We start from the raw sequence: 13,596 nt of genomic DNA on the forward strand, positions 1-13,596 counted from the left end.
ACGAAGAGAGGAAAATCCACTTCACTCGCTTGATCGCGCAGCCTCGTTGAATATCCAAAATCATCTCCATTCAAAACTGCTCCTGCGAGGGCTCCGAATCAGTGATAGCAAGTAGAATGAACACCAAGGTAGGCCTTTCAGAGCATTAATTATTAACCTACTAAACATCGAATTACCGGTATGCCTCATAGAAGAGAAAGAAAATTGGCACAGCCAACAAGCCACAGCACAGCACGAGATCTTTATACCCATCGTGGCACGCAGGTAGCAACAAAATGTCTTTCGCTGAGTCCACCAAAAAGACGCTTGCTCGCTCCAAAACGCAAGTCATTATGATCCTCAGATTTCATATCTCTCCCTGCCTTGTCCGCTCCAAAAGTCGCGACTCGCACCGCCAGCGCCCATTTTCAGCGAAGAACACTTGCTTGAGTCACAGATCCAACCCTGCGTGACATGCACTCAGCTAATACTGCTCATCCGGACACTCGTAGGCTAAATGCCCATCCTTTTCACAGAGCGCACACCATTTCTCCTCATCACCTTCGCTCTTTTTCTTCTCGCCCTCCTTCGCCACTTTCCCATTCTCCTCTTCTCCAGCCTTCTCCACCAGCGGATCCATATTCTCCTTGCTCGAATTCTTCCCAAATGCCCCCAAAGACAATGGTGCGGGAGCAGCACTAGGATGTCTCGCATGCTTGAACGACGCCGAATAGTCCTCGTCCGAATCCGGAGGGTGGTCACCCGAAGCGTCGGTGTTGGTGGAATCAGGATGCGACTGGAAGTGGTTACAATCCAACGTGTCGTGGTCGGCAGACTCACACATTTCGCAGTACACAGCGGCGGACGAGCTGTCGGAAGGCTTACTTCCGCTGTCGATATCGCCGTTGGTGGCTGCTATTGTGCGTTTGGCGTGCTCGGCAAACGTTTGCTTGACTGTGTCGCTGCGCGAGCGCGCATAGGGAGCTTGATCCGGAGTGGCTGTCATTTCGCTCTCATTCCGTGCATGGCCATTAGTGAGAGCGCTGTCCCGACGCAGCTGCTCCAGTTCCTGCTCGAGAGTCTCCTTTTCTTTGTGGCTCTCATCGAGTGCAGCTCGCAGTTTGTTGACTTCGTCCAGTCCCGTGATGCTTTTGCTAGAGTCCGGGCTGGTCGAAAAGGAGTGGATGATTGCCTTTAGTCCTCGGATCTCATCTTCTTTCTGTTCCAATTCTTTCGGCGAGATGCCCCCGCCATTCGAGGCCATGGCAGAAGCAGCCTTCTCCCTCTCTCGCTTCAATTCCGACCTGCCTCTTTCCACTTCTCCCCGCAGAAACTCGACCTCTCCTCTCGCCTCAGCTTCACCTCTCCTCGCGTCTTCCAGGCCTTCTTCGAGTTCTTGCACAAAATCTTCCAGCTGCTTAAGCTGCCTTGCTACCTCGTCGAACTCCTTCTTGCTCTGATTCAAGTCTTCGAGCTCTCCCAACCGCTGTGACAGTTCCTGGACCTGAGCGATCAGATCCTGTTTCTGCTCTTCATAAACGCGCTCCGTCTCTGAGCTCGCCATTTCCAGTGAGTCCAGGGTACTGCGGAAGTCGGCTCTGTGGGCATCAAACTCTGCCGTCAGGATTTGGATCTTCTCGTTCTTTTCCCTCAGCATCTGCCGGAGTTGTGCGGTGCTGGCATCGTCTTCGTCGCGGATAAAAGAGGGCTTGCGGTCTAGTTGGCCTTCTGTAGGCAAGAGTCCTGATAGTTCCTTCACACTGGCCTCCATGTCTGCCAGATTTGCCGCTTGCTCGGCCAGTCTCTTATCCCGCTCTGCAAGCTCCGCTCGCAGCCTGTGTAGTTCCTCGTCCGTTGCTCCACCCATCCGTGATGATGCGCGTAGAGGCTGTGAGAAGGACTTGGTGGAGCTTTGGCTGCCATTCCTACGATCTGCGGTTCTAGCAACTCCGACTGGTGTTCTCTCCTCTTGAATGTCATCAGGTCTGTGGCCGAGTCGTGACCCAGTCCGCGAATATGGTCGTGGAGTGGGCACGGCATTGGACGTTCGTCCGGATGTAGAAGCTTTCAGGTTCGGCTTTCCTGGTGTCGTGGCTGTTCGGGTACCCCTCGTGCTGCTCGCAAGCGGGTTGCGCGCAGGGGTGGGCTGTAGATTGGGCGTCTGCCTCCGCAGTGGTGACTCTGGCCGCGGCAGAGATGGCCTCCTAGGCTTGAACTGCGGGCTATGTGGCCTGGCGCCAGGACCGAGCGACTGCGAGAATTTGGGAGCGGCGCCGCCATTCATGCCAGTGCTGTAGGTAGGGGTGAGGGGCGTGGAGGGGAAGGAACCAGGCGACTGTCGTTTCTCGGCGCGGTGTACAGGCAGGAAAATACCAGCGCCGGGGACGGAGGTGCGGAAGTACTGTGTCCTAGACAAGGTGTCAGTCAGATGTTCACCCTCCTGTGCCCTCTGTGAACGACCCTACCCATCCACGTCGCCATCGTTCTTGCCCCGCGCCGCAAAGTCCTTGTCCAGCTCAACGCCCACGAATGTGCCATTCTTCCCGCGCACGCTGCCCACGAATTTGACGATGCCGAACATGTCGCCGGGCACGTTGACGACATCGCCGACCTCCAGGCCTTCGCCGTCCATCCTGACGGGGGTGACGCTCTTGTGTCCGTTGAGGGCTTGCAGACTGGCCTTTCGCGAGGCAGCTTGGGCGGAGGCGCGCAGCGAGGGCGAGGACGCGGTGCCGAAGGACGGGCGCTGCAGGCCACTGCGCGGTGTTTGCAGTGCCATGTTGATTATTATTGACGTTCCGGCGGGAGATCCGACAGGCGCAGCTGCACGTCGCGGTCACTGGCTGGGGTTAGGTGGCGTCGCTCGCCTGCGTGTGGAGAAGGTTGTTGCTATGCCACGAGCGTCTGCAGCAGCGCGCGCAACATGTCCCGTACTGGAGCAGCAGCGGCGCAAGATACTCGACGGCGAGATCGGTGTTGCTGCTATAGTCGCCTCGAGGTCGTCGATCGGGCCATGACAAACGCATGCGCGCGGGGAGGGATATTTGACAAGGTTCAAGGTAAATTAATCTGCCCTTTTCCTCGCAGTAGAATCGCCCAAGCACAGCACGACGCTTGCCGTTTCTTCGGGCCCTGCAGACAGACGCGAGAGCGACGCAGGAACGACGCGTTCATCTCTCACCATCCTGTCATATCGCGCCGTGGCTGCGAACAGTCTGAGCGTCGTGATACGTCCACGCGCATCACGACAAACTTGATTCCCTCGACGCGCAAACAGTCGAGACCCTGTCACGCAACCCAAACTTTCGGAAGCCTCTGCCGCTAACTAGATCTGCGCCCAGTTTCACGCCCAGACCACCAAATCTACCCAAACCCGACCAACTGTCTTCATCGTCGTTGAGTAGCGTCGTCATATCGATCATCAGCGTGAAGGCCTCATGTGCAAAGCCGAAGTGCAACACTGACCAAAGTCTCAGCAAGAGCTCCCATTTCTCCCACATTGACAAGCAGGAAAGTAGTACATCAAGCTTTCTCCTGAATACACAAGCACTCGGAGTCCAACCGGATACCGGATGACAAGTCGACAGACTGCTGGATGTCCATGGCCATGGAGTTTCTTATGATTGAGCGTCCTCCTCGCGCACGAGGTGAAGGAAGGGATTCTCGAATGATCTTGGGGCTGCACCGTCTCAAATGTGGCTCTAAGGACGAGCAGAACAATGTTGAGATGACCGCACACAATGCTTTGATGTCATACTGTATACGATGATAAACTAATCATAGGGTGCCTCGGCACATGCTGGCGAGATCGTCGAAGCCAGTGCTCGTTCGAAAAGCAAATGGGTATCATGCAAATAAATACAACAGCACACGTGGATGCGCCAGGTCTTGCCTTCACAGAACCACGCAACGCGATGCGTGAAAGTCCGTGATATGATATTTCTTCATATCGATATCGTCAGCAATGGATGGCGCCGATTCCCAGAACTGCAGCACGGGAGCTGGAGGATCTCTTGAATGAGTGGTGATGCCCGAAGCTTGCTGGTCGAGCGATGTGCTCAGGCGTGAGATTCGTCGACGCGTCGGTACGATACTCTGGTGCCAGTCAGGCTTATTCAGAAGAACGCCGACAGCTGGGAAAAAGTCACCAACCGATCACTGATTTGCAAGGAGCTGTAACGCACTCTTGAAGGCGTTAACCACTTGGATGTCTAGCATGGACGTTAGCCACGGCAACAGAGAGGAGCATGCTATCGTTGCACTCACAGTGCAGTCGCTTCTGGTCCAGGTCATATTCTTCACGCTCAACATAGGCCATCTGCGTCTTGAGTCTGCAACAAATCGTCAGTGGTAAGGCAACGATGGGGAAGCAAACTGCTCACCGCTTGAAGCTGCGAGCTGTCTCCTTCCTGCTGCCCACGACTGCCCAGGCCTCAAAGAACTGGGAGAGCATCAGTTCTGCTCTTTTGATCGTTCAGACATGCTACTCACATCCATGAGCTGGCGACAACCACCCATAATCTCGCTCTCGCGCTGTTCCAGGGCAGTAGTCTTCTTATGGTACTCATAGATGAGACCTTCCCAGTCGAACCCTTCGATTGGCTGGTCAGGAAGTTCAGACGCGTCCTCATCGTCCACGGAAGAGTCGATGTCGTTCTCTGCCTCATCCTCGGTGACTGGCTGATCTTGTACAGGCTTTGGAGTTTTCTTCGACTTGGACTTTTTCGGTTGTGGCTTTGCCTTTTGTTTTGGCTGTGGAGTGCCTGGTGCTTGAGCTGACTGAGGTGGCCGTTGGGACAAGCCTTCAGTATTCATATCTGTTTCCCGCAATGACGGGCCTTCATCCTGTGAGACGTTTGTGACAGTGTTCACCGTATCAGTGCTATTTGCACGGTTCTTGCCGCGGGTAGACCCTTTGGTTGTGTCGGATTCAGCATCATCTTGCCTACTGGAGGCACGCTCTGCTCGCTCGTTCATTTTGTCATGCGAGCGCTTTGAAGACGCGTTCGCGGACTTCGATGCAGCATCTGGCTTTGCCGGCGGAGGCATGGCTTCACTCGAAGCGATGTCTGTCCTACTTGCCTCCATCTCTCTCTGCGTCGGTGAGGACGGTGAGCTTCCAAGCGAGCTCAGCGGCGACGAGGGCTGGTTCGAAGTCGTGTCAGGGTTTCCCTGAGACTCAGGTGAGAGATATGTCGATGGTAGCATGGCAAGGTCGAAGAAGTGATCGGCAAAGCGATGGCAAGCGCGAGACTTGGTGTGACGCGACTTCCAAGCGCGCTATCACGTGATGCTTGAATAGGATTGGCAGCTGCGATGGGTGACGGCGAGCGCGTTACCGCATAATAGCATTGGAGGCCGCATGTACGATGTACCGTTGGCTGTAGTTTTGTGTTCAAAGATACAGAGGCTCTCATTTATCAGTTGTAGCGCATCATCATCAACTCCATCCCCATCTTGCCCAAAGCAACGCACGGTCCGGCCTCGCGCGATCACGCGGACGCGGCGGAAGATGACCTCAACTCGCGATCCAGATCTACAACATTCACGCACGTGTGGTGACCCGATCTTTCTCATCACCACACCACGCTTCCAGAAATCATGTCGAAAGCATAGATCGATCCCTGAGCGATAAATCCCTCCTCCCAACGATCATCAACATGATCAGACATCGCTTCCCGCTGTTCCTCGACCGATTAGTAGCCGTCGCCGCAGCGAGCGCACGCTGAAATGGATTGTGACATATGCTCTCGCCCTTTTGGAGAACGCCGCAAGCCTCTGTGTGCTAGTTGTGCGCAAGTCTCTCTATACGATGGACGCCTCAAGCAGGCCGCCGCATTGATCGATCAGGAAAAACATCGTGCACAAGCAGAGGCAGTAGTGCGACCGGGCAATGATGGAGTGCTGGCAGCCTTGCCTGAAGATGCCGACCTCGACGCTATCACTACTGGTATGAGAAAGCATGGGCTGGAGCGCTCACAAGCACAAACGACGGCCGCTGAGCTGCGGATCAACAGCATCGTGGACAAGGCCGCCGATCTGAAGCGCGACCTCGAGCAGTTCAAACAGCATATCGCAACACAGAAAGAGGATGCTGCCAACCGACGTAAGGCGCTTGCGGTAGAGAAAGACGAATTTGAAAGAGCAAAGCCTCGAGCTACGGAACCAGTGGTATCGACTACCAAGAAGGCATCTCAAAGGCTTGAGAAAGTGCGCAGTAGGATTGTCGATGCTCGACTCTTGCTGTGTCGCGAAGCTGCGTTGGCGATGAGCTTTCATCGACGCAAAGGTGGAGATGGAAGGTCTGAATACGTCCTGGGCAGTATTGTTGTGCCAGACTTGCGAGAGCTCAACATCAGAACACAGCCTGCAGCGAAGGCGCCCTTAGTCGGCGGGAGAACTATTGCAGAACCACACGACCTGGTCTCGGAGAGCTTCGAGAACGTTGCACGTCTGCTGAACCTCTGCGCGAATTATCTGGGAGTGCGTTTGCCAGGAGAGATCCTACTTCCTCACGAGAGGTTCCCTCGCGCTGCTGTCATGCCAGAGAAGTCAAGCTATAAGCATAGCGACATCGTCTTTCCTGGGCTGTCTTCCAGTCAGTCTTCAAGTCCTGCGGCATCTCGCATCATCGAACACAATTTGCCACGCCCTCGCCCTCTCTGGCTCGAGAAACCTCTCGCTCAACTGCTTAAGGAGGACCCCAAGGCTTACGGACTGTACATTGAAGGCATCACGATGCTCGCTTACAACGTTGCATGGCTGTGCAAGTCGCAAGGTGTCGATGCCATCAATGGATTCGATGACATCTGCGCTGTCGGCAAGAATCTGTATCAGCTACTGCTCACGCAACATCGCAAGCACCAGCCACGGCCAGCTCTCGACCGACAGACGACTGGCACATCGAGCAGAGTGACAGCGACATCGGCCAAAGACGCACAACAACAGAGTGTCACTCATCTTGGGGTCTTCTCGCACACTTCAGCTGCGCACAACCTCTTTGCAGCCGAAGCCTCCGAACTCATGAAGAACTGGCGACTGGCGTCATCTACCCGTCTTGCGGACAAGTTGCGCAGCCATCTCTACAACGAGGTTTCTCGCGCCGAATGGGATGTGGTCGAGATGGAAGAATGGGACGATGAGAGTGCTGGCGATGCACCTGTACTAGTTGGTGGCTCTCGGCGCCCCTTTGAGTCTCGACATCCTGCAATGAGTGTCATGACTGTTGCGGCGCATGATGGTGCTGAAGAGGACAGAAGCTCTTCTGCTGCGGATGAGAGTCAGAAGAAGAAGCAAGCCAGCGGGTGGATGAAGGTAAGAGGGAGAGGTGGAGAAGGGGCCTGATGCGACACAGATCCGCAATGAGATGGTATGATTGGAATGAAACGGTATGGTTACGAGTCCTACTAGATACCCCTTGGCAATACAGTATATGAATGACGCTCACGATTGGGTCGGACTTGACAGACCTCGCTGTGAGCCTGCTCTCCGTCCGAGGCAATCAGATCTCTGGTCTCGTAACCAAATAAGCCTGCTTCGCATCTTCCGTCTCTCGCCCTGCTAGTTGTCTTTCATCGTCTCCAGCTACCTCCCCGTAACTGGCCTCGTCGTCTCATCTCCCGTCTCACCCAATGTCTCACCAAGCGGATTCTTCAACGCCTCTCCTCCCAAACTCCCCAACCCTTTCTTCACATCCTTGAACTCTTTCACATCCCCCGCTGGCCCATCGGGCACTCTGTCCAGTTGGCTTTGGAAGAGATGCGAGGCTTTGTTCTGCAGATCAGACGCGTTAGCAATTGGTAATAATTGACATGTGGAATTTGTGGAGGGAAAATGGCTCGCGAGACTTACTTCACCCATTGTTCGCAGTGCTTTTCTCTCCAAGTCGCGTTTGAGTTCGGGTGGGATGCCGACTAGGTAGACGTAGGCTGCGAAGATGGCGATGAGGACAAGGATCGCGGCCGATATGATGGTGAGTGAGGACATGGTTGTGTTTTGGGAAGCTTAGGTCCTGTCTTCCAAGTTCAAAGGTAGAGTGTTGTGAGTTTTGGAGAGTGGGTGTGGTCTTGGTGAATTATGTTCTTGTTTGCTTGTGTCAGTTGGTGATGTATTCACGGCTGCCGGTCCGAAAGTGTTGCGGTTGCAAACGGTCGCTCCTACGCGTACATCTTGCATGTGATTCTTTGTATTTAGCAGGTGCACTTCGCTCTTCGCAGTCTTGAACATCAGATGGGGTTGAATTTGGGTGACGAGACACTGAATTGCTTGTATATTGCTTTCGATACACCTTCGTCATCCGCCCTACCTCTTGATCCACCCCTGAAGACATGATGTTATCTTTCACACACATCTCGCCTGCTGTGCCACATGCATTTCCCTGTTTTTGAGTTCAGCAGTGCAAGATCAAGTGAACGTGTAACGCGTTCGTGACCCCACCATGATGTGTTCTGGAACGCTGCCCCGCTGACGTAACAAGCTCAGTCGGTGAAACATTGAGGCATGCTCTGTTGGCGACACGCAAGCTAGGTAGGAGCTATTGACAGGATTGGACTGTGAACCTCTGTTGTGAAGTCCTTCCTTCGATCACCATCACTCTGTAAGGCCTCTAATCACAAACCAACAATCCGATCAACGATTTTGCATCAGGTTAGCGAGAACGAAACTCAGTCGGCATTTCAAGGTTCACTGACAACTTGTCCCAGTCAACATGGCCTCAAACGAGTACTACGGAGGAGGTGGTGGCGGGGATGACTATGGACGTCGAGATGAGCGTCGTGGGGAGGGCGGCTATGGAGGCGGACGTGACGAATACGGATCTGGAAGACAAGAAGGAGGATACGGAGGTGGTAGACAGGGAGGTGGTGAATATGGAGGAGGTAGGCAAGAAGGCGGTGGATACGGGGGACGAGACGAGTATGGGGGCGGACGACAAGAGGGCGGAGGCTATGGAGGTCGCCAGGAGGGCGGATACGGCAATGATTCGTACGGTGGAGGTCGCCAGGAAGGGGGTCGATATGACGGAGGCCGCGACGAGTATGGCTCTGGTGGTCGACAAGAAGGCGGTTACGGAAACGACTCGTATGGTGGCCGCCAGGAAGGACGTCAAGAGCAAGGCTTTGGTCACCAATCTGACCATGGACGTCAAGAGGGTTCCTACTCTGAGGGCCAGCGCTATGGCCAGGGCCACGGCCAGTCCAGCGGTACCTCGTACGGAGGTGGAGGCGCATACGGAGGAGGTTCTGATGACTTATCTGGCGCCGAGCACGAAGCCCGTCAGCACGCCGGCGACAGCGGAGACTCGAGCCTCTTCAGCACTGTCCTTGGTGCTCTCTCCGGAAACAAGAATAAGATCCAGGAAGAGGACATCGATGAGGAAGATGCTGTCCGGCAGCACAAGCAGTACTATGGCAATGAAGGAGGATCCGGCGGTCAAGCTACAGCAGGGGGCATTGGCGGTGCAGCTGCCATGCAAGCTCTGAAGATGTTCAACCAGGGCGGTTCCTCGTCCGGACATGGCAGCAGTGGTGGCGGCCAGAACGCTTTCATTGGCATGGCCATGGGTCAAGCTGCCAAGTTGTTTGATCAACAGAGTGCACAAGGCAATGTGCAGAGCGGGGACAAGCAGAGTGCAGTCGAGAGTGCAGCCAAGATGGCGCTCAAGATGTACATGAAGAGCGAAATGGGTGGATCGGGAGGTGGCTCGTCCAGCGGCGGTGGTGGTCTTGGAGGCCTGATGAACCTGGCTAGTAAGTTCATGAAGTAGGCCTCATGCAGTTCTACGAAAGAAGTGCAATGATGCTACGAAGAGATGAAAAAAGACGTGCGTATACAAACACTTTGGTGAAGACAGCAAACAAGCAAGCTGGTCGATAGAAGCCCAAAAGCAATGCGTTCAAGATACTGTCCAGTGCTATGTTATGCATCATATGCAGAGTTGTGGTGCTGTTTCCGTGAGATTGCCATTCCGGTGGTGTTTTGCATTGGAAAAAGGAGTCGCAAGTTTGAAGGTTCGTGTCGTCGGCTTGTCTTGGGACGAACGGTCGCAAGGGCAAAACCGCGTGAGAGAGGAGATTCGGTAACGGCGAGCGCAACGCGTCCATGCCAGCGACGACACCACCTCCGTGCAGGACGGCAGCGCAATGATTGTATCGCACGGCGATGCCAGTTCAATCGCGCGAACGAGCGCCCGGCGGTCACGCTGTCGCTGTTCACGCTCCTCATCACGCGCCACGGCCGCATCACCCCCTCCAACACCACCACCACCGCATCGCCGACGCCCACGAACCACCGCGCCCCGACTCGCCCGACACGATCCAAGTCCTGCCGCGCACCTTTGGCGTCCCGGCCAACGGCAGTCATGTGGCACCTGCCAAAGATGAAGAGCTGCCAGGACAACCAGCGAAGAAGAAGAGGAAGTTGAGCATCAGGACCACGAACAACCATAGGCTGGAGTCGTTTGGCTTCGGCGCTCAACCCAAGCCGCCCGCTATCATTACGCGTGCCGCACCACATTCTCAGCTGCGTCAAACGATTAATGGAGTTACCACCGCGCTGAACGTCGATGAGGATGAACTGTCGCGGCCACCCACTCCTGACCGGATGCCGAAGCGCGTGACGCCATCGCCTGCGCCTGCGACTGCACCACCAACGGCACAGCCAGTACAAACCGCTCCGGAGAAGAGAAAGAAAGAGGATCGGCGGTCACTGCGGAGCCAGGATGAAGGACCCCGGCTGAAGAGCGAGCTGGCAGTATACTTTGCCAACTACGAAGATGTCATGTTCGATGCGCCTACCGAGGAAGAGGACTTCTTGACAGTGGATTCCTCGTTGTACATTGCAGAAGATACGGCTAAGAGGAAAGATGGCGAGCCCTCCCCGGCCAAGTCAAAGAAAGGCACTCCACGAAAGGCATCGGCCAATGGCACCACAACCCCAGCTACACCTTCACGGAGTGCTTCGCATATGACAATCGCAAGTCCGAGTGTAAACCTCGACTTTCTGGCCAAGACTTTGAGCGAGACGCCGGATGATCCTCTTACAGACGAACACTTCCTCAAAACCCATAATCGCGCTGAACGGAAAGAAAAACAGCTTAGAAACATCGAACGCGAGCGCGCTATGCATGAGAAGGTGCAACTGGAAAGGCTGCTAGATGGCTTGCAGGGCCACGACTGGCTGAAAGTACTCGGTATCACCGGTATCACAGACGGCGAAGCAAAGAGGTACCAAAAGAAACGCGACTATTTCATCAGCGAAGTACAGGCGTTAATCGACAAATTTGCGCAATGGAAGGAGCAAGAGAGGAGACTCCGAATGCGGAAAGAGGCTGCCCAGGCACGACTAGATGCGGCTACAGATGAAGGCGATAGTACTGCCAGCAGTGTCGAGCCACCGAGCAGCGACCTCAATGCCTCGGCAGCTAGACAGCTTCAGCAGGAGACAGTCAACGCCGTAAAAGCATCAGCCTCGTCGAAATCCAAAGGCAAATTACCCATGTACAACGCTACCTCCGCAACCTCAAAAGCTTCAACGCCGCTGTCTACGCCCGGTCTCATACGCACAATGCCGCCGCCATTGCCTCCTAGCCCCGAGGTGCCCATCACTAGCTTCTACTCGAAACGTCACTTACGAGACGCCGCATTGAGCAAGTCACGCCAGACGACGAGAAATGTCACAGCATTTGGACATCCTGTACCGGATCTGCCCGAGCAGGAGTTTGCTTTACCAGAGGAGTTGACCACTCCCGATGCTTTGCGCGCCAGAGCAAGGGAGAGAAGGCGGAGAAAGCGAGAAAGTGTCGCGAAGACTTCGGGGTCGTAAAAGCCCGCTGTGTACGACAGAAAAGTAGTCCAGCATTTCACTGGCGTTATGGCGGATGAGATGTAGGGTAGGCGGTTGCGAATCGGGAGGTCATGGCACGCGCTTAGGTCTGCAGTTCCTTTTTGGAAGACATAGTTGCAGTGTGTATTATACTCTGTAGCTTCCGAAATCGGTATCGATCGATGATGCTAATTGTACTATTTTGCACGTTCTCGCGCTCAAGTTTCATGCTTTTCGCTTTCAGAGATTGGAACTTCCAGCAAGTGCAGCACAGTCGTCTGACCCGGCAGACCGGGACCACTATTAGCTTGGCGAGTCGTGAGGCTGCACATTAATGTACTAACAGCAGCGATGATGACCCTTCATAAGAAAGACTATGTGCAGGGGCGAAACATGATGCCATAGGCCGTGCGTTGAATTGTACAATGAGGTTCGCTTTCGTATATACAGTCATCGCTACACGGTGACCATAACACTGGCATTCTTATACCAGCTCAGCAATGCATTCTCGCCAGACCGCATTTGTGTGTCCTCGACATATGCCCAGCGTTGAAAGAAGTCTTCATGCGTCATGACTTTCGTCAACCTTCCCGTGATCGCTCTATATATATCTTCCATCACGCCAAAATCTGTTGGGAATAGAATATCGAAGTATCCTTGTTGTACAAGTGGTGTTCGCACGAGGACTGTTCGACGTTGATACCGTGTCTGCACGACTGGCGCATTGTAGCCAACAGTCGCTTGGGGCAGGCTGTGGAAATCCGATGTGATGAGACGATGTGCTGGGAATTTGTTCGCCAGGATTTGGAAGAATTGCATCAGTCGTGTGGGAATGTATTCCGGGGATGTCAAGTTTGGTGCAAAAGGCATGCGGTGCTTCAGATTTCTCAACGCCTTCGGTCCGCTCAAGGGGTGTGCATAGTGTCGATCTTGACATGCAGCATCTCGAACTCGCAAGAAGCGAGCCGCGACAGGATCCAGCGTGCGGCTGTAGAACTCGTAGAAGTCGCCCTCGCTGTCGATAAGCACAGAGCCCTGCATGACCTCCTCTGTGAAAGGGTCGTATCGAATCACATCGTGCGCAAAGTTATCGAATACCTCCATGGCCAAGAAGAAGCAAGGTGTGGGCACATAAACATCCCAGTCGAACATGGATTTGTTGATAATTTCAACCTTGTCCTGATGCCCTCGTGCTGAAGCCGAGGACTTGAGTTTCTGTCCCTGTAATTGCGCGAGTGCAGTCGAAACTTCGATGATTCTGAACTTTGTCCGCGCGTACACTTCCGGATCTGTATGTCGAATGTAGTCCAGGATGTTCAACATGAGTGTACCGTTTCCAGCTCCCATCTCGTATATCACCAGATCATGGTAAGGGTACAAGGTCAACTTGTAGTTCGCGACCATATACCGCGCAATTGCTTCTCCGTAGTAAGGCCTGAACAACTCTGTTGGTGTATGCCATAATTGTCGCGCTTCATTGTGCTCTTTCTCGTCCAGTCTATCCTCGAACTGTGTATATCTTTCCCCCAACAGGTTGTAGAACTCCGGATCGTCTCGTATTTTGCTAAACTCGAAGGGAGCTCCGGGTGAGAAGATGGTGACGTTCTTGCTGAAGTAGCCATAGTGTGGGTTGTACAAGCTGTCTTCGATGAAGTCTCGCATTAACATCTTCACTCGCCGTGGTCGCTCCCGCCTGCCGCGCAAGGCATCTGAGGTCACTGTCGGGTACCGTTTGAACTCCTCGGCCTTATCGCTGGGAAAGTGATCGGTCCTCTGCTGCCAGTTGCTTTCGCTAAC

At 54.3% G+C, this 13,596-nt stretch overlaps 7 protein-coding genes across 7 annotated transcripts; 3 read left to right on the plus strand and 4 right to left on the minus strand.

Annotated features, from left to right (window-relative positions):
* Nucleotides 1–463: 463 nt before the first annotated feature.
* RHO25_006505 (uncharacterized protein) lies at nucleotides 464–2,758 on the minus strand (the record flags this gene model as incomplete). The annotated part of the gene is made up of 2 exons (XM_023597327.2): nucleotides 464–2,387; nucleotides 2,445–2,758. 2 exons carry the CDS (start codon nucleotides 2,756–2,758, stop codon nucleotides 464–466), a joined length of 2,238 nt encoding a protein of 745 aa, XP_023451912.1.
* Nucleotides 2,759–4,134: 1,376 nt separating this feature from the next.
* Nucleotides 4,135–5,187, minus strand: RHO25_006506 (uncharacterized protein; the record flags this gene model as incomplete). The annotated part of the gene is made up of 4 exons (XM_023597328.2): nucleotides 4,135–4,190; nucleotides 4,246–4,310; nucleotides 4,362–4,420; nucleotides 4,471–5,187. The coding sequence occupies 4 exons, from the start codon at nucleotides 5,185–5,187 to the stop codon at nucleotides 4,135–4,137; spliced, it is 897 nt and encodes a 298-aa protein (XP_023452107.1).
* Nucleotides 5,188–5,709: 522 nt separating this feature from the next.
* RHO25_006507 (uncharacterized protein) lies at nucleotides 5,710–7,323 on the plus strand (the record flags this gene model as incomplete). Its single annotated transcript, XM_023597329.2, has 1 exon — nucleotides 5,710–7,323. One exon carries the CDS (start codon nucleotides 5,710–5,712, stop codon nucleotides 7,321–7,323), a length of 1,614 nt encoding a protein of 537 aa, XP_023452108.1.
* Nucleotides 7,324–7,563: 240 nt separating this feature from the next.
* On the minus strand, nucleotides 7,564–7,965 carry RHO25_006508 (uncharacterized protein; the record flags this gene model as incomplete). Its single annotated transcript, XM_023597330.2, has 2 exons — nucleotides 7,564–7,752; nucleotides 7,831–7,965. 2 exons carry the CDS (start codon nucleotides 7,963–7,965, stop codon nucleotides 7,564–7,566), a joined length of 324 nt encoding a protein of 107 aa, XP_023452032.1.
* Nucleotides 7,966–8,686: 721 nt separating this feature from the next.
* Nucleotides 8,687–9,742, plus strand: RHO25_006509 (uncharacterized protein; the record flags this gene model as incomplete). The annotated part of the gene is made up of 1 exon (XM_023597331.2): nucleotides 8,687–9,742. One exon carries the CDS (start codon nucleotides 8,687–8,689, stop codon nucleotides 9,740–9,742), a length of 1,056 nt encoding a protein of 351 aa, XP_023452031.1.
* A 395-nt stretch (nucleotides 9,743–10,137) lies between these two features.
* On the plus strand, nucleotides 10,138–11,799 carry RHO25_006510 (uncharacterized protein; the record flags this gene model as incomplete). The annotated part of the gene is made up of 1 exon (XM_023597332.2): nucleotides 10,138–11,799. The coding sequence occupies one exon, from the start codon at nucleotides 10,138–10,140 to the stop codon at nucleotides 11,797–11,799; it is 1,662 nt and encodes a 553-aa protein (XP_023452033.1).
* Nucleotides 11,800–12,255: 456 nt separating this feature from the next.
* On the minus strand, nucleotides 12,256–13,467 carry RHO25_006511 (uncharacterized protein; the record flags this gene model as incomplete). The annotated part of the gene is made up of 1 exon (XM_023597333.2): nucleotides 12,256–13,467. The coding sequence occupies one exon, from the start codon at nucleotides 13,465–13,467 to the stop codon at nucleotides 12,256–12,258; it is 1,212 nt and encodes a 403-aa protein (XP_023452458.2).
* Between the last annotated feature and the right edge of the window lie 129 nt (nucleotides 13,468–13,596).

The sequence above is a fragment of the Cercospora beticola genome, chromosome 4 (assembly GCF_033473495.1).
Source record: "Cercospora beticola chromosome 4, complete sequence".
In the NCBI taxonomy this organism is placed as follows: Eukaryota; Fungi; Ascomycota; class Dothideomycetes; order Mycosphaerellales; family Mycosphaerellaceae; genus Cercospora; species Cercospora beticola.